At 41.1% G+C, this 26322-nt stretch overlaps 2 protein-coding genes across 13 annotated transcripts in view; one reads left to right on the forward strand and one right to left on the reverse strand.

Annotated features, from left to right (window-relative positions):
• The window catches only part of PHC3 (polyhomeotic homolog 3), a 32055-nt gene extending 9549 nt beyond the window's left edge, over positions 1–22506 (forward strand). For 3 of the 12 annotated variants that reach the window (XM_052687212.1, XM_052687213.1, XM_052687215.1), the window contains exons 8-15: positions 753–1630; positions 2067–2217; positions 2471–2724; positions 3499–3655; positions 7489–7603; positions 8866–9016; positions 9108–9293; positions 9500–11341. In XM_052687212.1, the coding sequence (XP_052543172.1) occupies positions 753–1630; positions 2067–2217; positions 2471–2724; positions 3499–3655; positions 7489–7603; positions 8866–9016; positions 9108–9293; positions 9500–9805 (2198 nt within the window). In that variant the 3' untranslated portion in view covers positions 9806–11341. Of the gene's footprint in view, positions 1–752; positions 1631–2066; positions 2218–2470; positions 2725–3498; positions 3656–7488; positions 7604–8865; positions 9017–9084; positions 9340–9499; positions 11342–12548; positions 20552–22405 lie in introns of those variants that run through there. The other 9 variants (XR_008207817.1, XR_008207816.1, XR_008207815.1 and 6 more) reach the window with 9 other exon arrangements.
• Positions 20779–22531, reverse strand: GPR160 (G protein-coupled receptor 160). Its single transcript, XM_052687239.1, has one exon. It carries the CDS (start codon positions 22529–22531, stop codon positions 21512–21514), a length of 1020 nt encoding a protein of 339 aa, XP_052543199.1. The 3' UTR covers positions 20779–21511.
• Positions 22532–26322: the final 3791 nt, after the last annotated feature.

Genomic DNA, 26322 nt, shown 5'->3' on the forward strand with positions numbered 1-26322 from the left:
AGTAAGGGTTGCATAGAGAATTGGTTTTAATTGTGGGGATTTAGCTTGTCTTAGTAGCAGCTTTTAGAGAAATAAGACATGCTTCAGTTACTGAGCCCTAATACTTACAGAACTTGTTTCTGGATGGAATGAGGTTCATTTTTAGTAGCAGAATAAATAATAATTACTAGTGAGTCAGTGGTTCACTTAAATGTGATGCCATGTCTCTGGAAGTTGCGCTGGTTTTAGATTCGTACATTTCAGTTTGTGATTCAAGTTCAGGAAGTATTTTGGTTTTGATTCATGCTGAGCTCTCACCATTTTGTATAGAGTGCCTTAATATCATTACGTAAATTTTAACTTGGCAGTTATGAACAAATCCTTTTGATTGTCTCTCTTCCATTTCAGTCTCTACTGAAACAGAGGTTAAGTCCATTTAAAATTGGGTGAAATTCTTATGTAAAAGACTGGATCAGCAATAATCTCAGAACTAGAGCCAAAAAAGTGTAGATACTTTATATGCATACATACAACATACTTTCATACATATGTAAAAAACGTGGCTGTAATTGCTGCAGTTTGCTTACAAAATTGTTATATTCCTGTAAGTTCTTGTGTACTATGCTGTCAAATAAGGAATTTCTTAACTTGGATCTGAAAAAGTTGTGCTGGGCATACTTGAAAGTAAAAACTTTCTTTCATTTTTTTTAATACTGTCCTCTGCACCCAAGAAAGTGAATGCTAATTGTCACTTTTTTTTTCCCCCCTCACAGCTTCGTATTCTCCACTACAGCCCCATTCTCTAGTAAAACATCAGCAGATCCCACTTCATTCACCACCTTCCAAAATTTCCCATCATCAGCTGATACTGCAACAGCAGCAGCAAGTCCAGCCGATCGCACTTCAGGCTCCTTCTGGCCAGGAGCCCCCTCCATCACAGCACTGTCTACCACTCCCAAGCCATAGTCTTCCTCCAGCTCCTAGCAGTGTGCAGCCTCATTGCTCACCTATTCACATCCATCCTCCACCTCTGACGCTATCTCCCACTCCATCCCAGGCAGCTCAGCAGTCAGTAGTGGTATCTCCTCCACCTTCTCACTCCCCTAGTCAGTCACCCACAATAATTATTCATCCTCAAGCACTTATCCAGTCACAGGCAAACTCCCTTGTGCCAGCAGCTCTTCAGGCAGAGCAGTCTGCCCCTCAGCAAACTGCTACCAGTCCAGTGCGGCCAATTGCACAGCCGCTCAACCTCCCGTCGCACCTCCCGCTTCCACCTTCCCCTGCAGTACACATAGGGTCAGTGGATCAGCCCAGCTTGGTTTCCCCAGGCCAGCAGATCGTGTCCTCCACGCCACACCAGCAGTATTCAGCCTTGCAGTCCACGCCTATCCCTCTTGCGGCTCCTCCGCAGCTGTCGACATCTTCAACCCAGATACAACAACTGCCGTTGCAATCTGTACAGTCTTTACAAGTGCAGCCTGAAATTCTATCTCAGGGCCAAGTTTTGGTTCAAAACACTTTGGTTTCTGAGGAAGAACTTCCTGCTGCAGAAGCTTTGGTCCAGCTGCCGTTTCAAACTCTTCCACCACCGCAGACTGTTGCAGTAAATCTTCAAGTTCAGCCATCAGTACCAATTGAAACTCCAGTGGTGAGTGCTCAGAAACCATCTTCTGTTTGATTACATTTCTGTGTAAGATGGAGAACGATTTGCAGGCTTATCATTAAACTACAAAGCTTGCATTTTGCAGAAGTCTTTAAGTAGCTACAAGGGTGTGTGCAAATTAAACTACAGTGAGCTATAAATATCTGCTGTTGGAAAAAGTCAAATTCTCTGATCTATTTGATAGGAGAACCTGTGCCTCTCTTAAAATTCTGTTCTTTTTAACAAAATAATTTTTCTTTCCATTGTCATCACAATGCCCACAGAGTTTGTGGTCTCATAGGCAGGTGAAAACTTGTATCTATTAAATGAGCATATTTTAGTACTTCTACTAGTAATTAAAAAAACAAAACTATTTTTGTATGACTCTAAGTATTAAGGTAGACTGGAAATATCTCTAAAGTGATAGTCTGTTTGAATGTAGATTTACCAAGTGGAGAATGTATGTGAAGAAGAGATGCCTGAAGAGTCTGATTGTGTCAATATGGTTAGAACACCTACACCACCGACTTTGTCTCCACCAGCAATAACCTTGGGGAATGGAGATGCACTTAATTCAGAAGAGCCTTTGTCGGGTGAGAACAAACATAAAACTAAGGTAGCTGTTTTGCTTAGAACTTAAAGTAAAATGCTGTGTTCCTGAGAACAGTTGGGTTGTGGACTAGTCAGTCAAGGAAAATCAGATTTGAGGGTAACTATCAACTTTAGAGATAAGTCTGTGTTACAGGACTCTGGGTACAGGGCTGGGTGTGTTTCTCTCTTCTTTGTACAACTCTGAGTGCATGCGTAGACCTACGTCTCAAAAATAGCACACACTTTGTTTTTCAGACCACGCAGGACTGCCCTCAGTGACATCATCAGTCAGTGCCTCAGTAATTAAATCTCCATCTGATCCTTCGCATGCCTCTATTCCACCACCACCTCTTTTGCTTCCAGCTGCAACAACAAGGAGTAGCAGCACGTCAATGCCCAATAGCATTCCTAGTCTAGAAAATAAACCTCCACAGGCTATTGTTAAACCACAGATCCTGACTCATGTTATTGAAGGCTTTGTGATTCAGGAGGGCTTGGAACCATTTCCTGTAAGTGTAGAAGTTGCTTTGAATTTTTTAACTACTAATTCTTGAAATGAGCTGTTTTTAAAGGTGGTTTTCTAGATGTTTACACCATTAAACTTTGAATATTTTTTCCAAATGTTGGCATGGACCTTTTTTCTGCTTGGTAACTTGTTTCTTACAGCACTTCAGTAGACTTGTCTTACATATTTAATCAGAAATTGTGCTACTGTTTGGCTTGCTGGTATCACTGGATGGCAAGGTACTAAGTGAAACAGGCTATCCAGGGATAACTACAGAGGGTGATTTTAGGCTAACATTTACAGTAACTTTGTATTATGCTTGTCTGTCTTCTACACATATCAATTTAAGTGATAAATTAAACCTCTGAGATGATTCCTTGTATAAAGCACCCCTTCACCGAGTAGTAATGTGTCTGGTAAGAATTAGTGGGAAAACTTTAAATCCCCTAATGGCCAATTTTAAAGCACTGAGCCTTCACTTTTAAAGGATCTTCTGCCTTGTTAACAAATGTAATCTATCTTTTTTTTTTTCCTGTTCCTCCTTCTCTCTAGATCTAATATTTCTTCCTTTGTTGTATGTAATTGCAAACTCTGCAGGCCAGTCTTTGTATTTGTTTGAGAAAAGGTGTGTAGAACTTTGATGCTGTGTATTGATGACTTGTTGATAAAAGAGTAGAAATGATAGTGCTGATCTCAATTACAACTGCTAACTCACAAATACTATTTCCAGTTATTCATTCTTCAGTTAACCATTGTTGCTTTGCTTTTATTGCAATAGGTAAGTCGTTCATCTTTGCTGGTAGAACAGCCTGCAGAAAAAAGATTGCTAGTGGAGGGTCAAATCATGAGTGTTATGTGTGTTGAATCAGACTTGCAGAATACAAAGCATGCAGACAACTCATCGGATACAGAGATAGAGGATATGATTGCAGAAGGTTTGTAGTTTTTGTTTAAATATCCATTTTTTTTTCCCTTAGGTCTGTGTCTATTACAGAAACCCATCTTGTCTTTACATCTGGAGTCTTCCTCTGGCCTTTACACCATCTCTAATACAAACTGTTTAAGAATGTTTATAACTAGCTACACAGGGCTAACAACAGTTGCTGTGGATACACAGGAACATCAGGAAGCTGTGCCCTTGTCCTGCCTGGAATACAGTGGTCTCTAGCACACACGGCTCATGTGCTTAAAGCACCCAAGTTCCCCATGCAGTACCTGGGGTGCTCATCATTGTGGGTTTCTTTAGATCTCAGTAATTAAGTATTTTAAGTGTTATATCACTATTAGTGCTCAAGCCCAAGTGTAGGCAGCCTCATAAATGATAGTGAACAGAAATTAAAGCATGGACTGTCCCGGAAAAGCCAAGTAATTCTTTACTTCACTGTTTAAATTCTTCCAAGACTAGAAAGTCCAGAATTTTTCTGCAAGCTCTGTATCTTCTCTTCTGTATCTTGAGAGTTTGCACAGGGGCTGATTTTGGTGACCTGCAAAAAATGTGTTGTAATTTGTTAATACAGCTCCTAGTTTCATTGTCTCAAAATAATTATTTTTCTTCTTTTATATCAAAACCACAGTGAGCAGAGTAAGAAGGAACTGATCCAGAGCCTGCTGTGCCCATAGCTGTGCTTCAGCTGCCACCTACAGCATGCATTATTCATTCTCACCTAATTGAAACAGTTTTTCTTATGGGAGCTTTCAAGATAGGCATACCTGTGACCTTTTGTTAGCTACTGTGGTTCTTGCCTTGGTAAATGGTACTGAAACACGGTGAAGGAATTAATGACTTTTGTTATATGCCTCAGCAAACAGATCAGCTCAACACTCAGTCTTTCAGATCATTGGATTCTGGTCAATTGTTTTCTAATGATTTATATCTCTTACACCTTTCTGAGCAAGGACTGAAAACGAGTCAAAAACTTTGCTTTACAATGGATTCTAAATCTGAGAAGAATGTTTACTGTGAAGTTAAATAATCACTGTTGGACTTTTGCTTGCGGATGCTTTGTTTCACAGCTCTGGCAGTGTGTGTTTCTGCTTGAAATGAAGAGCATTGTTTGTAGCTCTGATTTTAATAAGAGCTGGTTTAGCTTGAAAGTTCATCAGTGAAAAAATGACGGGTTGCAGTCTTCCCGTGTGTTCATATCTGTGCAAGAAGTAAGAAACAGTGGAGACAATGCCTGAGAAGAGATCATTAATTTCCTAGATTGTGTGATTGCATTTACTGGTGTAGTCTGCAGCCCTCGATATTTTGCAGTAACAGCCTAATTTAGGTAAAGGATATTTGAAATGCTCTGCTCTGTAACTTTTGATTGTGTTGTAATTAAGATGTTTGCATAGAAAAATGAAGAAACAATTAAGGCAGTGTTCATTTCTTAATATCAGAAATTCAGAATTTGAGGTCCATACTTCATTTTTCACATAGGCATGGCAGGTGAAGTCTCAGAAAGTAAGCATCTGGCATACTAACAGCGGAAGGATGCAGTGTGACTAAATTTTTTCTAAGCTTTTGTTTCATTTAATTCAAAATCTGTTACTTTTTCTCTGAACCTGAATGGTGGCCTGCTTTCCTAATGAGGGCTTCCATTTAATTAGTTCTATGGGAGTCAAGTCCAGTGATGTGAAACCATCAAGCACAAGAGGTTTAGGGAGGGCAGGGGAAGTCATCAGATGAATTGCATGACCTCATGTGACGTGTTTGGTTGTGTTACAGCACAGTGGGTTTGTACTGTTCTAGACAAAATGAGACTTGCCAGTCTTAGCTCACGTAGCTTAGTAAATTCTTTGCAAGTACTTGATTATTGTTCATTTTGCTTCATCCTATGTGGAGCAAGGGAAATTGGGGGTGTTCTTCAGTATCTTTTAGAATGCTCCTACCTCTGTTGCAGTACCTGATTTCCTTTAGTATAGTAGACATTAATTCAGTTTTGCTTTTAGTGGTTCTGAAGAACCTGTCAAGATTAATGCTGCATTGTCTCAGCTTGTGTGTTGTTTTATGGAATTATTCAAGCACTCATGTTTCTGTTACCAGTTCTCACTCTTGGTAGTTGGTGTTAGATTTATGTACCCAATTTGCAGTTATTCATTAGATGAGCTAGGAGGTATCCAGTATTGGGAAGTACCTACATTTGCAGAAGACAAGCAGATTTTCTGATGCTAAACAAAGATTTAGATTGTAGGTATATGGTAGGAACTCCTGATATAGGAAAGAAAAGGCTTTTAGCATCAGTTATTGCTTTGAAGTGTTGTTGCTGTTTTCCTACGTTATAGAGTTTGTGGGGTATTTTTTGGAGAGAGCAATTAATTTGAAGGATAAATCTGGTCTTTATTTAGCTTCGGCTGCAAATTTGGTCAGATTTGACATGTTCCCAATTCTAACTTGGGGCACGAGGTGGAGACTTGCAGTGTGATAATCCTCAGTCTGACACTGCTGGTGGAATTTTTTTTTACTTCATTTATGCTTTTGAATCCTGGTACATCAGATAGGTTATTCAAATAATCACTTCAACCTTTTAAACTTCGTTGCATTATAGTGCTTTTTGATTTGTCACCTTGTCAGCTCAGTAGTTAGTGAGCCACTGTTGCCATAGCAATGCTATGAATTCATAGTTAAAATCTTTTGTTTAAACCTTGTTATGTGCGTCTGCATTAGCTGACCCCAGTGCTGATGAACGAGTTTTGAACAAAAAATAGTTTACATTTTTGCATCTTGTTATGTAAAATTAAAAATAAAAATGTAGAAAATGCGTAGCAAAAGGCAAAGCAGGTGAAATTGGTGAAGGTAAATGAGAAATGGGGAAGAAATCTGTTTGCTTTGCTCACTGAATTTGTGAACAAATGTATTTTGTCCATGATCGCATCCATGTGGCACACTGCTCCCTTACTTAGCTAAATGTTATGTTTTGTGCCAGTTTTGCTCCTGACGTCGTATTTCATTGACTTATAGCATAGGTACAAGTTTGTGGTATTTGATTTTTTTTTTTTTTTCTCTTGCCAAAAATCAAATAGGTTTGCAGAGATGGTGGCATCCTTCTAAAGCAGGTATCAGCTGTGCTCTCGCAGTGGAGGAGGCTGTAGGTGTTCAGCATGTCAGTGCAAGGCAGCCTGTGCCTCACTTCAGGGCTTTCCTAGGTCTCCTTTTACTAATGCTTCTCTCAGCAGTTTGAGTGCTTCCCAGGGAGCAGAAGCACTTGCTCATCTCACCAGTATAATGAAAAATACCCTGTCACAGCAGATCTTAAACTGGTGTAGATGCTATAATCCTTTTCTTGTACACACATTATCTTTGTAATGGATAAAACTGAGTGCATTATTTGCTTTTGTAAATGCTTCTTTTGCTTGTAGCTGTTGCTTATGCAAATAACGTATTTACAGGTTTAATGCAACATTTCATTACAGGAGAGCTTGAATTTGGAGTGCTGGTTCTCCTAACGAATGCTTTTAAAACAATTTGTAAGGACTGTAATGTGTTGGATCTTTCTAATTGATGGATGAGGGCATACTTGTTCATGGGTGGTTTGAAATTTAATGAACGGTGCTGACTAACTTCACTGAATAATTTAATCTATGGTTCAATTTACTTGAGTCCTCTTTTGTGGAGAGTGAAATTCATGATTTTTTGTAGTTTGGCATAATTTTCTGTTAATCAAGGTTCTTAATTACTGGATGTGTTTTTAGACCGTCTGCATTTCTGAAAATAAGAAATAAAAGAAAAATTTGAATGCAACTTTGTCATTAAATCTGATCTGTTTCTGCATCACTCCTTCCTTAGAGGGCCTGGATGAAATTGAAAATGAACTCCTGAAATGTGAATTTTGTGGAAAAATGGGATATCCCAACAAGTTTCTACGATCGAAACGATTCTGTTCTACGTCCTGTGCTAAAAGGTATTCTGCCTGTTATTTATTGTTATCTGATTAATGGAGCAGCACTCAAATAGTGTCTTATGTAGAAAAATTAAGAAGCAGACTATGTAGGATACAAATGACCATGGTAGTGTCATGTGTTTACCTGTAAGATCAACTTACAGGTAAATTGTGGAGCTCTTTCAGAGGATGTAGTGAATGCAGATGGATATTTGTGAAGGGTTGGTTAGGTCTGGGGACTTAGTGGTTTCTGGGCCACAAGTCACTGTGTCTTTGTGATGTATTTTGCTGCTGGGCAGTGTCAGGGACAGAACACTATGTGGGCTTTCTTATGGTTTTATGCAACGTGGGGAGAAAAACACTGAACTTCATGTGATTGAAATGCATCTGTCAGTAATGTTCTTAAATGTTTATAGTAATGGTGTAAAATTCATTGTGTAGAGCAGAAAAGTAATTGCTATAAATGTAAATAATTTAATGTTTTCGAAGGCTTCTCCTTTCTAGAAAATGATGCTGCCCTGTGCTTTTATGTCATTGGCAAAGGCAAATGAATGTTGGTTTCTCTTTCTCTTTGAGTTACTGTACTTTTTTATTATGTGTAGATCAAGTGAGAAACAAGTAATAATCAGGATCTGAAAGTAAATCCTTCTATCATTGTAGATGGAAAATTGGTATTTAATCCTAGGCCTTTTAGAAGTGGGGAATAGTTCTCTGAGGAATAGATTTAAGTTGCCTCTTAATTCTGTACTGATGTGCTTGGAAACCACCTTTCTCTTATGTCAGCTGCTCTTTTCATACTCTTCCTCAGACATTCTCATTTTAAGCACTGGAAATGTGTATATTTTCTTTGGCAGTTGTTGGGACTAGTATTGAAATTCTATTCAGGAGGGAGCTGGGCTTTTTTCCTCCGTATTCACTTGACTGGCCATCAGCTAGGTAGAGAAAATGAAAGCAAAAGATGTAACGTAGCATTAAGCTCTCAGAGGATGTGTTGGAGAAGTAGAATTTGAGTGTGTGGTAAAATGCAAAACTGTTTTCATCGTGGAATTTTTTTAGAACAGGAAGGATGGGTGTCTGCAGGGGGTGATCTGGAAGTATATGCTCTTGTTTCAAGACAAGGGGTTTTTTTTAGAGTACAGGGCCTTTTCTTTCTTACATTTGTGACACCTGCTGTTGTCTGGAATCAGGCAGCATTTCTGTAGACAACGATGTCATTTTCTTGCTAAGTCGATTGAATTCAGTCCAGAAATTAGTGCATTATTGAATATATCTTACTCCTTTAGGCACAGCCTTAGTTGCACTAAGAAATTTGGGCTGTTTGCATCAGACAAGACCAATCGTTGGAATCGGAAATCAGATAGCCAAAGTCTTGGGCGACGCGGGCGTCGACCGAGTGGCCCTGATGGGGCACCACGAGATCATTTTCTTAGACAGGTCTGTGGAATATTTGCTTAAAACTACGGCATTGTTTGGGGAATTGCAAATAAAATATAATAGTGTAGTGTATCTGTCCTGTGCTTTCCAGCTTCCGATTACTTATCCGTCTGCAGAAGAAGATCTGGCTTCTCACGAAGACGCTGTTCCAACTGCGATGACCACCCGTCTGAGAAGACAGAGTGAGAGGGAGAGAGAACGTGAACTAAGGGAGCTAAGAATTAGGAAAATGCCCGAGAGCATTAACTTGTTACCAGTGGTGCAGTCAGACCCTTCGGTATGGACTGTTGATGAAGTTTGGGCGTTTATACATTCTTTGCCTGGTATGTAATGTGCAGTTACTTGTTGCAGATTTTTAACGGCAAATCTCCTGGTTTTTAGCATTGCTGTGAGGAGGAAGGTGGTATGGTGACAGCACGAGTGTACTCGTTGGTTGTGATAGAGACTGGAATGTGATTTGTTTCCTCTTGCTTGTTCCTTCAGCACAAATCCCGTGTTGATAGAACTAGTCCCACTTCTGCTGTTGCACCCCAGCTGATGGAGACTAGAGGTGTTCTTCCCTTCAGTCTGATTTCTCTCAAGAGGTCAGTAGAGAGATCAGACACGCTTCTTCCCCTTTACATTTATTTCTTCACTTCCCTCCTTACTGCTTATTCAGTAGAAGAAGCAAGAAGGAAGTCCTTTCCTTTTATGCAAGTGAAAAATTTGAAAGGCTTATCACGATATAAATCACTAAAAAAGAATAACCAGGTTCCTTCGGTAAAGCTAAATCTTGTTTTGTTTTGCTGAAATGGGGAGTTGCTTATATAGGTTATATACTCTTAGGATAGAAGACAGAAAAGTAGTGTCTGAGACTCAGAAAAACATCTTGTTTGCACACGTTTTCCTTAGCTCAGTATTCATGCTCGTCTTTTTATCATCTTCAGGTTATTTGGCATTTGTTTCCTGATTATCATAAGCCTTAAAGTTTTACACCCCACCCTTTCCCAGGAATGCCATTCCATCTGATCACATATGGTAACCCTTCCAGAAGACAAGACAGGTCTCCATAATAACAGTCATCTGAGAATCTTTGTTGTTTACCCATATAACTCGCATGTCTAAACATTGAAACCTAGCTTAGACTTTTTCCCAATTTTCTCCTATTTTCTGGAATGCTGAACCATTTTGCTGTGTATCTCATTAGGCTAATAACCTGTAAGAAGTGTATCCTTATTTGCTGAAACACTTGCATGTGTATGGCCAGCTAATTTTTTTCTAATACAGGTCGCACAAAAAATTGAATTAGAGATGTTTTAAATCAATCTATCTTCTGATGGTTTATAAATTACAGTGAAGGTATGTTATCTGCATCTGGGGACTTCTGTGATGTCTGTAGAAACAAGTGGAGTTGCTTAGGTTTAAGGCAACGTATTTCTGTGTTTTATTGGTGTTACTGGAACATGATGACATTGCTGCTGTCTGTATTTTACTGGCTTTATACTTCGGAAGCTCCAGTTATGTCCAGAACCCCCTGATCCCAGGTTCTACAAAAGAATGAAGGATTGTTTGTGTCTTAAAAATGTAACACGTTACAAACACAATTCACTTGCAAGCATAACAAAAATATTATCCTTAAAGTGTGGTTTCTATTTCGTAACAGTTACTGACAGAATGTTTGGTCAGCTGCTAAATCTCTTCTATTTGTTCTGCAAATGAATTAATCATTGAATTTTAACACTTGATTATTTTTTTTTATGTATGCAATGAAAAATTATTACAGTTACTAATTTCCATCCACATTAAGACCAAGTTCCTCTTTAAAAAAAAAAAAAAATCTTTAAAATATTCACAGCCTGCCAGAATTTTTTGTTACATAGCTACATTCGTATTTTGGCCCTTTGGAGTTTTATTCTGTCAGCTTCTCTATTTCAGAAATGTTAGGGACATCCATTTTAATTCCCTGCTTGTTTCCAGTCTGTAAGCTGAGTTCTAGCTGGAGCATCAAGTGTCCTCATCAGAATTCTGAATGCCTCTGGAGTCTTGGAAGAATGTAGATAGCAGGGAGGTTCTACTGTTACTTCCTCCCAGTGAAAGAGCCAGCAGCAGTTTAAGCCCCAGCAGAGCAGCTCCTTCCTTCGTTCTGTAGTTGCAAGGTCTATGTTCTCTTGTGTGTCTCCTCATTCTTAGTAAGTAACTGCACAGCTAATTGCAAAGACACCCAGGTCAGCTTGGAGGGGGTACTGAAGTGCATTCAACTTCCATCTTTTGTTTTTCCGAAGTGACTTTGAGGAAAGGTTGTGGGTTTTTAAAGAAGAGCAAGTGCATAAAGCAAGTCCTGTTTAAAAAGAATATTCTTTTTTTTTGAGGCCTTCTTTTCTGTTTTTTAGGAGCACTTTTGTTTCTAAATATAAAAGCTTCTCTTGTAAATGGTGTGCCCTGGCAATCGCCGTGTCCTGGTCTCACGTTAGACAAAACACAGTGCCTATCACAGGAAATACTTAGCCTACAGAGGCTTTGTGGATTGTCAGCAAACCTTTATAATGATTGCTCTTGTCTGGGGTGGAAAAGTTCTTCCAAAAAATGCCGAAGAAAAAACCCAAAAAAAATCAACAAAGAAAACCAAAATGCCTTTGAGGAATAACTGAAAACAGGAATGGGAAGTGGAGCCTAAACTAAAGTGTATGAAAGGCTTCAGATGCATGGAAGAACCATTCATTGGACTGAGCAACATGAAGGTATTGAAACCAGGAAATGTGTGGCTGTGGTGAACGAAGCTTCAGATAAACAGTGGACGATGAGTGCTCTTACATTATTTAAACATTTGTCTGTTTAACAGAGGTGCAGGCAAGGCAGCTCTTGAGCAACTTTTTGTTCCCATAGGGTTGTTCAATGGAAAGGGGCCTTGAGCTCCTTTGAGCAGTCCATCCAGCTCCATTTATTATGTTGTAGGCCTCAGTGGTCTGAGCCCATGGTACTTTGTGTTCGGAAGGAGTTTACCATTTAAAGGAAAAATCCAACTGACTTAAAGTTGTGCTTGATGATAAATGAACTACTGATAAATGCACTAGTGAGATAGTTGTGCTAAAGCCTGCAAATCAGAATTGTTTATCTCAATGGAGTTAGCATCTTTTGGAAGATGTAGGTAAGTGAATTTTCTCTTAGAGGTGTAGCTAACAGTAGTAGGAGCACATCTTTCTATTGTTTGAACAAATCCATGTGAATGGTGGCTGTTTTTGTGATATCGTCTGTTTCTTCTGATTGCAAGACCATGGCAACTGTTTTTCTTAATGAAATGAGAAAATTGTCTGTGCTAGGACTTGAACTTTCCAGTAAGTAATTCATAAGTAGTTATGGTGTAATTAGATACTGTAGTACTTTCATGTTATCTTAGAAGTTCTTGTTGTTACTGAACTCTTTCATATACCCTGGGTTCCACAAGGTAAAGAAGTAAGCTCTTGGAATTGTGTACCTGCAGAGCTCAAGTATGGACAGTCACTGTGCCTAGGAATGCACATTTCTGACCTGGCAATTCTTTTTCTGTTCCCTTTAGGTTGTCAAGATATTGCGGATGAATTTAGAGCACAAGAAATTGATGGACAAGCTCTCCTCTTGTTGAAGGAGGATCACCTTATGAGTGCAATGAATATTAAGCTTGGACCTGCGTTAAAAATCTGTGCACGTATCAATTCATTGAAAGAATCATAGGGGTGAACGTGGAGGTTTAAGCAACAGCTACTCTGTGACTAAACTAGCAGTAATATGCCAACGACTTCAGCATGGCATGAGTGTTACTGTGATGTTTTGTTGAACATCTGGGCTTTTCCCCCAACAGACTTGGAAAAAAAGAAAATATTCTGCTGATGATATCACGTAGTCCTTTGCAGGTTCCAGCAATTAATAAGTTTGTGGTAAAGCCCAAATAATGCATTGAGTTAAATTGGGAGTTCATGGGAAAACATGAAGTGAAATGTTCTGTTAATATTCTTTTAAATATTCCCCAGTATGTACTTGGAAGTTTAAGATCGACACCCCAGCACCCTCATAACCTAAACACCAGTTACATTTTCTTGCTGTATTGTCTATTACGACTTTTCCCACATACAGCAGTTTTTGGACTGAAATAAGAGAAGAGTCCACAGACCCTGTGGAAGCACTAATAGTGGTAAAATGCTATGCATTTAGTTGTGCTCTCTGAATTTCTTTTAGTCTTGGGCATATTATTTCTATGGAGTAGGTTGGCAGCCTGTTTTCCTTGTACAGACTTACCTTCATCTCTGCCACTGTAGTATTTTGTTTGTTTGGGAATACTATAAGCCATGTAGGCTCTCATTAAAGTCCTAATTACCAGGCTACTGAAATGCAATGGCATCACACTCTTGCCAGAGCTAACTGAAGCACATATATTACTTTACTTCTTGTATGCTGCTGTGCACTAAGAGGGCATTAAGATGTTAGGCTTCTAGTTCTGCATGCTGCTAGTTAAACTAGACCAGCAGTTCTCAAATGCAGATCCTGGTGTGAGAACACTCAGGTTCCCAGTGCCTAGACATGAGTGGTTTAGTTAGTTCAGGTTGCAACTTATGCTGAGAGAAGTCTACCCTAAAGACTGGAGGTAGAGAGAAGGGTCAGCATAGCTCACAGCCTCTTTTGCCTGTTACCATTTCATCTTCTAACTTGTCTTTCCTTGTAGTGCATTCCCATTGCCTCACTGGAAGCTTCCAAGCACCTCTTTGTCCACTGACTAGTGTGAGCTGAGCTTGCTGTAGCCTGAGGAAGGAACATGATGAGGAACTCTGTGTAGGAGCAGCTGCCATGGCAGTGGAAGAAGCCTAGAGCTGTAGGTGAGCAGGAGGAATGTGCCCCTTTTAGGCAGCTCTGGAAGAAATCTCTAAGGCCTTGTTTGTGCTTCTGGCAGGAGATTTTTGCTTGAATGCTGCAGACCCAGGCAGTGGGATCAGTGTGTCTCTTTCTTCACTCTCTTATGTTTTAGGTGGAACAAATGTTTCCCCATTTACTGATACCCTCAGAGATGGGCTCTGAGGCAGCAGCACCTTCTCAATCTTTGCTTCCCCATTACCTGTGTGAAGAAGCTCTTAGAGAAACTTTGCACCTTGTGTTCCTTTCCTCTTGCAGCTCCACTCCCCTTAGGTACATGCCTAGCTCCCTAAGCTCTCCTAGAGGGCAGGAAGGGCGTGTGTGCTGACAGAATTACTGTGTATATATTGGAATATGTTTATGTGTCTGCAAATTATGTATTTTATATTTTATGCAAATTGATGCATAATACATGAGTGTGTTGGGTCTGCCTGAATATTTCCCTAAGTATTCCTGAAAAGAAAAAAAATGGATCTAAAATTTGAGAACTGCTGACCTAGATCAAAAGGGGTAAATGCACTTACACTGGCTGAAAGGAAGGTTTGTGGCAGTTAGACTAGTATGTAGTATGGGACTGATGACCTTAAAGAGTCAGGATTGCAGAATAAGTTGTGCTTTGTTTTCCTTTAATCAGATATTTTTTCATTCTTTTAAGAGACCTTCTACCATTGTGTTTCAGAGATCAACATTAGAGTCGATCCTTTTAATTACAACCCCTGGAGCTTTCTGATAGTGGATGTTATTAATTTTTATCAACCACTGAAACTCCAAGTTAGGACAGCCCATTGCTGTTACATGTTAATTTATGGTGAGAGCCCTAATCCAAATGGCACTGAAGGCTTTGGAGAATTAATTGATGTCTGGGTTTGTTTTGGAGGGAAGTTGCTAATTTGTCTGAGGTTTTTTTCTGTCTTCAGTTACTGTTGTCAAATAAACTTAATTGTGAAGGCTCAGTGTTTGGCAATGTTCATTTGAAAGATTCTCAAAGGATGGAGGCAGGAGGTTCCCATTTGTAGCATTTCTGTAAGATACATCATGTAGCATATTTGTAACATAAGTCTTAAAGAATATGTTCTGTTTTAATGAGCTAATTGAAGACTGAAGATATCTTAGATATTTATCTTTTGGCTTCTGTCTAAAAGTTTTATTATTTTTATATAAAAATGTCACTGGCTAACTTTTAACCTGTCTTCTGATTGTGCTGTTATTTGGCGGTGTATAAAGTAGGTGTCCCTCAGTGTGAACTGACAATAGCTTCAGGCATATTTAAAAATGTGGACTTATGTTGTGAGTCTTATTTAAACCTGCAGTTAATCAGTGTTATGTGCATGAGAATTCCACGATTGTTTTCATTTTTGTTTTATGAGGCAGCTTCCAGAGCTGCAGCTAGTGCTTATGCACAGCTCTTGCTGATCACTGACAGATGCCAGCAGCCCATTGCAGACATGATGAACGCACGCCTGCTCTGGTTCTTCTGGTGCACTACGTTTTCTGTGGTTTTGGGAGAGCCATGGATAATGAGTTATGCTTTAAGTATTCATGAGTGCAGCTAAGGATGTGGGCCTAATGCATATGGGAAGGTTTTTCGTTCAACTGTTTTCACATTACTTAGGACTTCAAGTCAGATACAGCTGTAATAACCTACCCTGATAGAGCAGCACCCATGTTAGAGTTTGCCAGTATTGCTGTGCGATTAAAATATGTTCTTAAAAAATCATGCCTGTGCACAAAAACTTTCAAGTGCAACTGCAGTCTGTTTCAGAAACTTTGGACTTTTACTTAAAAGGGCAATAAAATACTTGGAACAATATTCCTCTAGAACAACTTTGCACACCAATTGCTTCTGTTTCTGTTTAGGTCAGAGGGATTTTCCCAGGCTTGTGATACCATTTTGCATAGCTTTCCTCACAAATGAAGTTCAACCCACTTTCAGAAGAGCAAGTCTTGCTGATTTTAACGGATTTATTAAGGTGCTCCCATCACACCAGATGTGGATGCTATAAATCCTTTTCATTTGTTGTACTTCATGGGACTTTGTATTCTGCGTTCACGTTCTGTGCGCTGTGTCTCACAGTAATCCCTGCTACGTTTCAGTTCCTGTAGAAATGAATGCAGGTTGCTGTAGGATTTTAGCTTGAAATGGAGATGTGTTGGGTGGCTTTTTCCCTTTTTCTCCATCAGCTTCCATCCTACTTTAGTTGGTAATTGAAAGTGCAGCATTAGCTCAGGGCAGCCTTCTCAGAGCACTGAACTGAACCCGACTATCAAGATTTCTTCCAATAGAATTACAGCAATTACTTGTCTCAGATTCAAAATGTATTTTGTGTTTTGCAGAAATGCACCTGGATGGTTGAAGTGGGTGTGCAGATTGCCCCACGCCCTCTGGCTCCTATCACTCAGCAGCCCTGCTTTGTAGTAGGAACAAAGTGCTGAGGAAGCTCAGCCACTTCCAGTGGCTCAGTGCTCTGGGAGCTTAAGGCTGCTGCTTATTGAGGCTTGCCAATGAACTGCCAATTTCTCCCAGAAAAAGTGGCCCATGCCTCACGTTTGGTATATTTGTAAGATTTTATCACCTTGCTTATAAAGAGAATTAAAAAAAAATCATCTTGTCAATTTAAACTCGGTTGGATTGGATCACAAGAATGAGAGTTTTTAAACAGACTACGTTGTAAATCCATTATATTCATTAATCCTTGTCATTTTTTCAGAAAAGGTGGAGGGTAAAACCTTTGTTACACTTTAGTCAGTATGACTGCTCAAGCTGATGTCCTGCAAGCATCCATTTCCTCATTACTTCCCTGCAAACATGTTTTTTTTTTCTCTAATAACTTCTTGAATAAGCCACATTCAGAATCCAGCCTTTTGGATAGCACAGGAGACCTTCATAACAGCAGATGTGGCAACAAGAGCAAAGAAATGTGAACAAATAAGTATTTGAGCAGATTTATAATAGCCTTGGATCGCTTCTTGATCTTGATCTTGGCTGTAAGGAAACGTTCAGATGTTGCTTAACTGTAGTTTGAGCAGAAGTTTGTGAAGTATGGAGACTCTGTAGCGTGCTGCTGCATGGCTTACTGTTCCAAGTGCTGCCTGATGCAGGTGACTGCTCTCATCACAATCTCAGTGCAGAAACTTACAGCTCAATAAGAGATTAAGAGATTTCTTGTACATTAACAACTGTATAGCTCTAGGCCATCAAAGAATGCAGTGACAGCTGAGCTGTGAGTCTGAGTTTTACAAATAAATAAGCAGATAAGTTGTAATACAAATAGTTCTGCTGATTTGATTGTGGCTATTCATGTTAAAATCACGTGCATAAAAGCATGAAGGGTTATTTTCTCTTACCAGTATGGCATAGAGAGTTAGCATACATTTAGATACAGAGTCATTTAACCAGATTTCTGGTTCTTGTTGTTCTAGGATGCAGGTAATGACTCTGCAGAAGAATCCTTCTAGGATGCTTTTATTTTTTTCCCAGCTTTTCCCAACCTTAGTTTACCAGAGATGGACAGAAACGATCGCATTTGCGTGTTTTGTTTTAAATACACTGCTGTTAGTGCTGGGTGGAACAGGGATGGACACAGCTGAACATGGAGCTCTTTCATGTGCCATTTCTTCTCCATTTATAGATTTGTGAATGTGCTTTTTGCACTTTTGGGTCTCAGCTGTGTTGGCTGGAGGATTTTGTGTCATGCTTGTTTCCTGGGTCTCGTGGTCAGCACTTTCACATGTAGTGAAGGCCCTACCCTAAGCTGCTGTGTGGGTTTGTGTAACCTCTGTTATACCTTATGCTTATACAGATGCTTGTCCACTTGGAGGTTATATCTATTGCTAACTGGTCTCTTACAGCTAAGGACAGGAAAAAAAAAAAATGAAAGGTATGAATATTCTTGTGATAGGAGATATGTAGTAGGCTTACAGTGTGACTTTTGCAGCCGTTGATCTAAGGTAAGGGTCTAGATAGATGCTCTCTGAGCTTTCTCCATCTTACTATAACTTGAGCACAAATGTACATTTGTAGAGTGATGATCAGAAATACTGCTTTGAATGCAATATTTGAATTGAATGTAATATTGAAGGGGTACTTTAGTTTTGTGTAAAAAGCACTTTTTACATAGGGTTGTTGAGAGGCTTGAAGTTGTTGACCGTGGATTCTGAAGAAGGGTGTCCTTACTGATAATGGAACTGCACTGGAAGCACAAATACAACTAATTTATGACACAGCTGTTCTGTGGGTGAAGTCCTGTCCGTGTGTGGGAGCACTTGTGCTGTCCTCCACTACCTGGTCAGTAGTTAGCAGCTGGAATGTTGACATCCTCTGGTAGTTGTTTCTTTTTTGCAAAGTGTGTGGTTGAAAAAGCAGTGAAACGTTCTGCAAAGCCAGCTTTCCTTTCAAGTATTCTCTGTGTTTTGTAGTCTTAGCAAACCAGTGCTGATCAGGAGAGATGCGTAAAGATGATTTTGTTGATAAGTGCCAAATAATTTCATTAAAGAGAGAGAGCAGCTCACTAAAATCAGTGTTGATTTTTAAGGGACTCTGGTATGAGGACAGTGCAGAAGTTCCTCATTAAATGTTAATACTTTACCTGCTGTTCTCACTGATATTTTATAATCCTATAAGAATTAAAGGAGTGTAAAACATTTGTGTGGTATAAAGTCATTAGTTGCTGTCACAACACAAGTAGTGACGTATAGAGTTTAGTGGTTGTCTATCATTCATATTGTTTCAGGTCTTACCACCTTCCTGACATTGCTTCTCCTCTTTCAGGCTTGCAGTGAAACTGTAATCCTGTTCTGCAGAGTAATGGTGTTTGGTTATATTGCTTGACTCAAAGTCCAGTGTTCAGACTTCCCAGAAGCACCAGATAAAAGGAAGTGCACCAAGAGTGGAAAAGAGGCTGTTAGGAGGATGATAGGATGAGATCACAACTGGATCAGGTATTTCCCTGCATAAAATGTCAAAGATAAAAATGGGCTTAAAATGAGATGCTGTTCATCTGTTTTAAGTCAGTTACCGTCAGGAAGCTTAGACACCACAGTTGGGCTCTATGTGTAGACCTGCAGTGCTGCTGTTACCTATGTGGTGGCTATAAATGGCAGCCTGCAGGTTGACCCTCTTTGACTTTTTCCTCTCAAAGAGTATGAAAGAGTTCTTTGGTAACTCATTTATGTAACATCAGTACATTAATAACTGATTTGCCTGCCTGTTGTGGTTTCCCTGTAAATATACAGTCTTAAAAACTTTAAATGGCTTTAGAAGCAGTGCAGCAACTGAGGGAATTCTGCAGCATCAGAATAGATGAAGATGTGTAAACGTTAATTACAAGTTGAGAATCTGATAAACACGTCTGAACCTTACCCAGCTTCTTGCAATTCCAGTTCTGTCTGCATTGGTGAATCAGAAGGGTGAGACTAACCACACAAAAGGGATCTGAAATGCACGTTATTGAAATAATCTTGCCTTCGTCTGGCTTTAAGTGAATCTAAAATGAGATATTTTCCCTTGCTGGCTGAGTTGGTACAAATAAGTTACTTCATGACCTTCTGAAATGCCTGGTGCATAACTACATTTGGAGCTAGGTTTTGTTGGTATTTTGTCAAGTCCCTCTCAGTGGGTGTCCAGGTGATGTAAAACCTGGAAGATACCTTTAGACATACTTTATCTATCCTACAGCACGTCAAACGCTGCCTACAAGTGACTGGGAACTGGGGGCAGGGAATGATTCCTTAAGGCTGTTTCATTTTACATGCTTCCCTACTTCTAAGGTGGAAATAGAATTTCCTCCAAATACATCATCCTGCATAAATGATGAAACACTCTGTAATGCCAAACTCCTCAAACTTTGTTTGCTGCAAACATTGCTGCCTCTTATTACACACAGTAATAAGTTTAGTTTGAAAACTTAGGTTTTTATCCTTTACTTTTTTTTTTATGGCCTTTTTAATGGATTTTCCAGAAACCATTTTCTGCTGCTTTAAAAATGCTGTCCTTTTGGTTACTGAAACCTCAAAGAAGCTGAGCCCTAGAGAATGGTGCAAGAAGCACTGTGTGGGGTAAAGCAGTGAAATGAAAATTGGACTTTGATACATTGTAGAAATATAAGCTTTAATAGATGATATTTGATTGTGAATTCCTATCACGGAATGATATACTAGAATATTGTTTTATAATGATTTCTAGCACATGTATTGCTGATGTATCACTAAATCTTGCAATTAAATCTTGTCTATAATTAATACATAATAGTGTCACTGGTAGCCCCAAAATTAAATTCTGCAGTTGAAGAGCACAGTGAACTGTGTAAAACAGATGATCTTCACCTTGTGAATCATTTTTAAAGCACTTTCTTATTACCAATTAGCACGTGAATGAATTTTAGATTCTCCCATTTGTTATCATCAGTAGAAGTGAGATTTCTTTAATCTGTCAATGTTTAAACTGACTATACAAATGCTGAAACAAAGCACCTTATACTTGCTGCTTAAATTTGCTTGTAATTGCACCTTTGGTTATCTGCAGATTTTTCTTTAGTATTCTTATGTGATACCATTGTTCCCTGTGGGTCTGAGTGAATGATTAACCAACCTACAACATAATTTACTTATAGTTTCTACTTCAATACAATATTGTACTGTGAGTTCAGTGCTTCAGAAATAAATACTACTTCCATTTGCCTGCTTGGGTTGTGGATCACTTATTTATCAATCCCCTGTAACTTTGAGAGCTTCCTCAAGAACTTGAAAATTATTGAAGTAGTTTGGAAGTCTGAGCAGGTTTTCCCTTACTGCATTAGGCACGCTTTAGCAAATTGAACTACTTTAATGTCAGTGTGACTTTGGCTCCAACACAGATTCTATTCTAGTCCAACCCATCCTTTGGCACATACTCATGTAACCTTTAAGAGTAGATGCATCTGCTTAGCACAGGGGGTCTGGTCTAACTGTTCAAATTGAGCATGTTTGTGTTTCTTTTGTATTAAAGCTCTTATTGCTGTGACTGTAATTCAGTAGTTTTTAATGTGCACATACATACCTTGGAGGAACAGTAACAAGGAAATAACAAAACACTGCCTTTCTCATAGCTGTGCCAGTACACATCTTGCAATCGTTTCCGTAAACAAAGTTTATGGTTCTGTAGGAGGTATAGCTTTAACTAAAACAATGTATTCCTCGTTAACCATGCAAAAAAACATAAACTAACAAAATGTTTAACAAGAAAATACACTTTAAAAAAAAAAAACAAAAAAAAACCACAGCAGTTTGAACTTGACAGTAGGTCACCTCAATGTAACTGATAATAAAAGGCTTCAGCCCATTAAAGGCTGATGCATTTTACACTATAAAGCCTGAGATCATTCAATTTTAAAACAATTGTAAAATTGTAGTAATAAACACCAGCTTTAACCAAGAACTTATTTTATGTAAATAGTGGCCTTCTCTTAAATACTCAGAAATGGAAATAAAGCCCAGGGTAGAAGTGTGGCACATTCTGGTGCACTGTTCCTTACTGTGCTTAATGTTGGATTTTCTTCCTGTGGATTGTAGCTCTGAAGATGCTTCCTTGTATCATCTGTAAGGACGTGGTCACAGAGCATCAAAGTACACACAGCCCTAGCAGTCTTTTCAGTCAGCAGCTCGTTAACAGATCACAATTACTGTGCCTAGCTTTTCAGCTGGCTCTGTGTTTTCATTGTTAAATGGCATAAAGCAGAATTTCCAGCTGACAAATGGATCTGTAGACCACATCTCCTCTGTCAATTCAACGTCGTGACATCGACACCAGTATGCTACTGCAATAAGAAAGCTGTTGATGAAGTACAGCCAAGGGACGTTCATCTCCATGTAGGCTGGAATCCAAGCACCAAGAAACAAGATGATAAACTGGAGAAGAACAAAAGGTGCCCAAGTGCCAAGGAAGCAGATGAGGAGTCTGGTCAGAAGCTGCCGCTTGAAACAAGTGCTGTTGTTGTTGGGCACATAGGAGAACATCAGGACGGGCTGGCTGGCAAAGGAGGCCACCCTCACAGACAGCAGCATGGTGATCATTTCCTTCCAGCAAACCACGAGAGCCATGCCTATGAGAACCAGCATGGCAACTGAGACCGAGTAGCTCTGCATGCTGATGTAGAGGGGACACTGATAAGGAGAGAAATGGTTCCGAACTTCTAGTTCTTCATAGATGGCAGGAACTTGCAGAACACAAAAAAAGCCTGAGATCCATATGAAAACCACAACAAAGATGTAAAATAGTCTTCGACCTCTTCGGGGGAATTGAGAGGTTTGGGCTATAGTCATGTAATAATCCAGACCTGCCACTAGATACACCGGGTAATGCAAAGTACCGTATGTGAGAGAAATGATCTGAGTAAACAGGCAGATGTGGTACTTGGTAAATCTGACACCCCAGAGTGCAAAATCCTCCAAACAGAGGATGACAGCTATGTTCAGCAGCAGTATGAAATCAAGAAGTGCCAAAGAGACACAAAAATATCCCATAAAACTAACTTTCACTTTCTTGTGCTTAACTTGCAGCATGAAGAAATCCAGGCACACTTTTCCAAACACGACCAGAAGCAGCATGAGGCTGATCTCCAGGGGCTGGTGGAGCTGGGGCTGGTGGTACCGACTGGAGCAATTCTCACAGAGTAGAGCAGCCATCCTCCAATGGTAAGAAGCAGCACAGTAAGTATCACAGGGCACAGCGCTTCACATCTGGAAAGAAAAAAATGTTTGTAGACATTCATTTCTGGGGCAGCTCTTCCAATGAGTTGTTCCATATCGCAGCAACTACCAAAGCTACACCTGAATTCTCCAGCTTCCTGAAGTAAGGGTAAAAAGCTTCAAATTGTCAAGAAGTGCCTAATATTCCTCAAATTATGTTCTTTTGGGAGTTAAAAGATCAGTGCAAACTTAAGTTATTTTTCTAGCTACTTTCCTAATGAAAGGTTTTGCAATAAGGTTGATGGTGCTTCTTCCCCATAGGAAGCGTGGCGGTCTTTGTGCCGGGCTGGGCAGAGGGATGGCTATTTCAGAGCTCCTTCATAACCACACAGGATAGAAATTGTGCAACACGCGGGATGTGTTACATTATGGTCCTCCAGTTTGTTACGTTCATAGAATCCACATAGAACTGAGACTGTGGGAATATCCCAAAAGCAGAAAGGCAGCAAACCAACACATCGTTTTTTTGGTCGCTAAAATCTAACTGTGCAGATCCCGTGTAACCAAGCTGTGTCTGTTGGTTGGGGCTTCCTGTGCAGCAGCGTGGTGCTACAGCACTGCACACCTCCCGTTGCTGCTTTTCCCCTGGACGTTGGCAGAAGTTTCCTTACAACAGTTCTTTCCATTTGTTGATTCTCCAGGCGAATGCAAGGCGGCAGGGATGGCAGGACAGTCGCAGGCAGGACGGCAGCATATTAGCAACAACTAGGCGTGCCTTCTTCTCTCTTTGCTGAAGAAACAGGATGGTGAGGCCGGTGTTTCCACAGCTCTTACAGCCGCAGACGAAAGCAAAGCACTCTTTTCGCTCTGCTCCTCTGCAGCTGTGCTCGTTTTCTCCCTTCCCCCTTATCTGCAGTAAGGCGCTCAACACTTCTGCCTTCTCGCTCGGGTAAAAGTGGATGCGAGGAAAGTCTGAGGTCTGTCAGAAACAGCGAGTACCGCTGCTCGGCGCTCCGCGGCGTCCCGCACAGCGATCACACGGCAGAGCCCGCCGAGAGCCGCCCGCCCTCCTCCCGCAGGCAGGCAGGCAGGCAGGCCCTGCGCTCAGCCGCTCGAGCTCCGGTAACGCACCTGTCGGTAACGCACGTGTCCTAACGCTCCTCGGCGCCCCCCGCCCGCGCTCGCACCGGGCTCCCGCTCCCGCAGCCTCCCGCCGGCGCTCCCCGGGCCGAGGCGGCGGCTGTGAGAGGCCGGCCCCGCTCCGCGCCCGCCGAGGACCCACCTGCCGCGGCCGGCCCTCCGCGCTGCCTCTCGGCGGGGACTTTCCGCGGCGCTCTCAGCCGGCGGCCATGCCCGCCCCTTCGCTGAGGCGTGTCGGGGTGCGGCCCCGCCGCCCGGCGGAGGAATCCCCGCCCGACCCCGTCTGCCCGCTGGGGATTCCCTCCCCGGAACGCAGCGCGCGGGAAGGGATGTTTCCCTGCAAGCGTCGTCTTAGCGAAAAGGTTCTTTCAAGGGGTTCTCTCCGCTCTGTCCTCCGCCGAGGCTTTCAGCAATTGAGAAAACTTTGGAAGAGATTAAGAGAGGGCTTACTGTTTGTCTAAAGATAATGATGTAGATAAGCCTGAAGGTAGAGCGTGAAGCCTTCTAAATGGGTTGGCGTTTTAGCCTGGACATCCTGTAGCAATCTACTTAATACAATTAAAAAAAAAAAAAAAAAAAAAAAAGCAATAACAGCTTTTCTCCTCTTCCAGATCAGCCTACTAATTTGGTTTTCCATTTGTTGCTTTAATTCCCATCATCCAGCAGCAAACGTAGGAGCAGAGCCTGTCCCGCTGTGGCTGTGCTGTTCCCTCAGCTGCCCGCTACTGCGGCGTTCAGCTGTAACTCCAGGCTGTCTCTTCTTTCTCTTTTTGTTTCCTATGATGTGTTTGGTAACTCGGAGACAAATCTAATGAGCGACAAGACGTGGAGACTGCGAGTTCATTGCTGCAGCTCCTGCCCCGTGTGCAGGACAGCATCCAGAGCTGCAGTGCCTGCCTGGGCCGGGTCATCGTGTGGGAGGTGGTGAGGTGAGTCCTGGGCTGATCAGAGAGCAGCAGTGCTGCTGCCTAGTGGGCCTCAGTGAGGTGCTGGCAGGAGTCAGTGGCATCTGTTAGATGAGTCTGCAGAAACGTAGGCAGAACATGTGGTTTCTGGGCCGTAGTCAGGCCTAGGAGAGCTAAATGGAAGCATTCTGGATGTGATGCTGAACCCAATTTGACTTACATCTTTTATAGGGTCAGAGCATCAGGGCAGCTGTATTCTTAGTGTGTTTGGTGTCCATTGAGAGGGAAGCATTTTTAATTGCCTTTCTCGCAGGCTAAATCAGTGCTGAATCTGTCCATGTTTGGCCTGTGCGTACAAAAGCACCACGTGGCTGGTGAGACCTGTTCTGAGAGCGGTTTCCTCTCAGGTGCTCTGGAATCTTTTCTGCTGATAAAGATGTTAGCACAGTCTCGTGTGTCAGCTCAGTGCCCTGCAAGCTTTCTGAGCAGGCTCTGTGTGCCCCACAGGCTCACAGAGACCCTTGCAGTGTAGCTCTTTTGTGGGAAGGAGGCATTGGCAGCTGCTTTTGCACAATCTGTGCTTTGGGATAACCTTACTGCACCAAGCATCCCCACGTTAATGTTAGAACTTTTCAAGCAGGCTGAAATGCAAGATGGATGCCATCAAGACCAAATGCATTGCTTTTGCATTAGCAGTTCCTTCTCATTTTGCACTCTCTATTGAATTAGGCCAGGTTCATCTTCAGTGTCTGCTCAGTTTACAACTGCAGGAAAACTCGCAGGCACTTGACAAATGCTGTCCTCTTAAATAATGACTTGAGCCCATCCTGCTTGATGAAGGCAGCTGCATTCATGTGTGCACAACTCCAGAAAGGCTGAGAAATGAATGTGTGTTTGCAGCTGTGTGTGAAAACATGGAAGATCTTTTCTGGGAGGTGGGTGCTTGAAATGACACCGCTGACCTCTTGCAAAAGTTGCTTTGCAAGGTCATGTTGGGATTCTGTGTCCCCTGTACTTGAAAGAAATTTTTTGTAGATGCTTCTTCAGGTTCTGGTTCCTTCTGCTGTTTGATGGTAGTTTGGTTTCTGTTGTTAAACTTAGCTGTGAGTGTAGGATTTTATGAGAATGGGAAAGGAAACAAGACAGAGCTTTAACTTCAAATCTAACTTGATCCATTTCTGAAAGAAACAGAGGAGAGAGACTGGATGCAGCCAGCACCCTTCTCAAGGAACGGTGTTGTGCTCTGCTCTCTACCTCCACCTGTGACAGAGCTCAGCTCTTCAGTCCCATGGCTCACAAGTTTCTCTTTGCAGTGGAGTTTCTGCTGCATCTGTTTCATCCTCAGCACTGCCTGACTGAGGGCTGCGAGGTTCCCTTGAGACAAGGGCAGATGCAGATAACAAGCACAGCTTCCTAACCTGTGTTCATCACATCGTGGTAATGATTCCTAGGTAGTCAGCCTCAAATCTTTTTCCCCAGTTCTTCCTATCTGGGCTTTGTTGTGCTTCAAAATCTGGTTGCCTTCTTACCCTATATTCAGGAAGGCAGAAATGTGCATCTCATCCTTGTGTGTTTCAAGAAGTCTTACGTAGATGTCTGGGATGCCTCGAGCCACGTGGGAACCGGGAGATCAAATGTATATTTATGCACTTTGCTGTCACGTGAGGGCAAAGGTATCGGCTGTGAACTCCTGGAAAAGTTGTTATGAGAAACTCCAAAGGTTTGGGCTCGGAGTTAATGTGT

Source organism: Tympanuchus pallidicinctus, unplaced genomic scaffold, assembly GCF_026119805.1.
Source record: "Tympanuchus pallidicinctus isolate F22 unplaced genomic scaffold, pur_lepc_1.0 scaffold22, whole genome shotgun sequence".
Taxonomy (NCBI): Eukaryota; Metazoa; Chordata; class Aves; order Galliformes; family Phasianidae; genus Tympanuchus; species Tympanuchus pallidicinctus.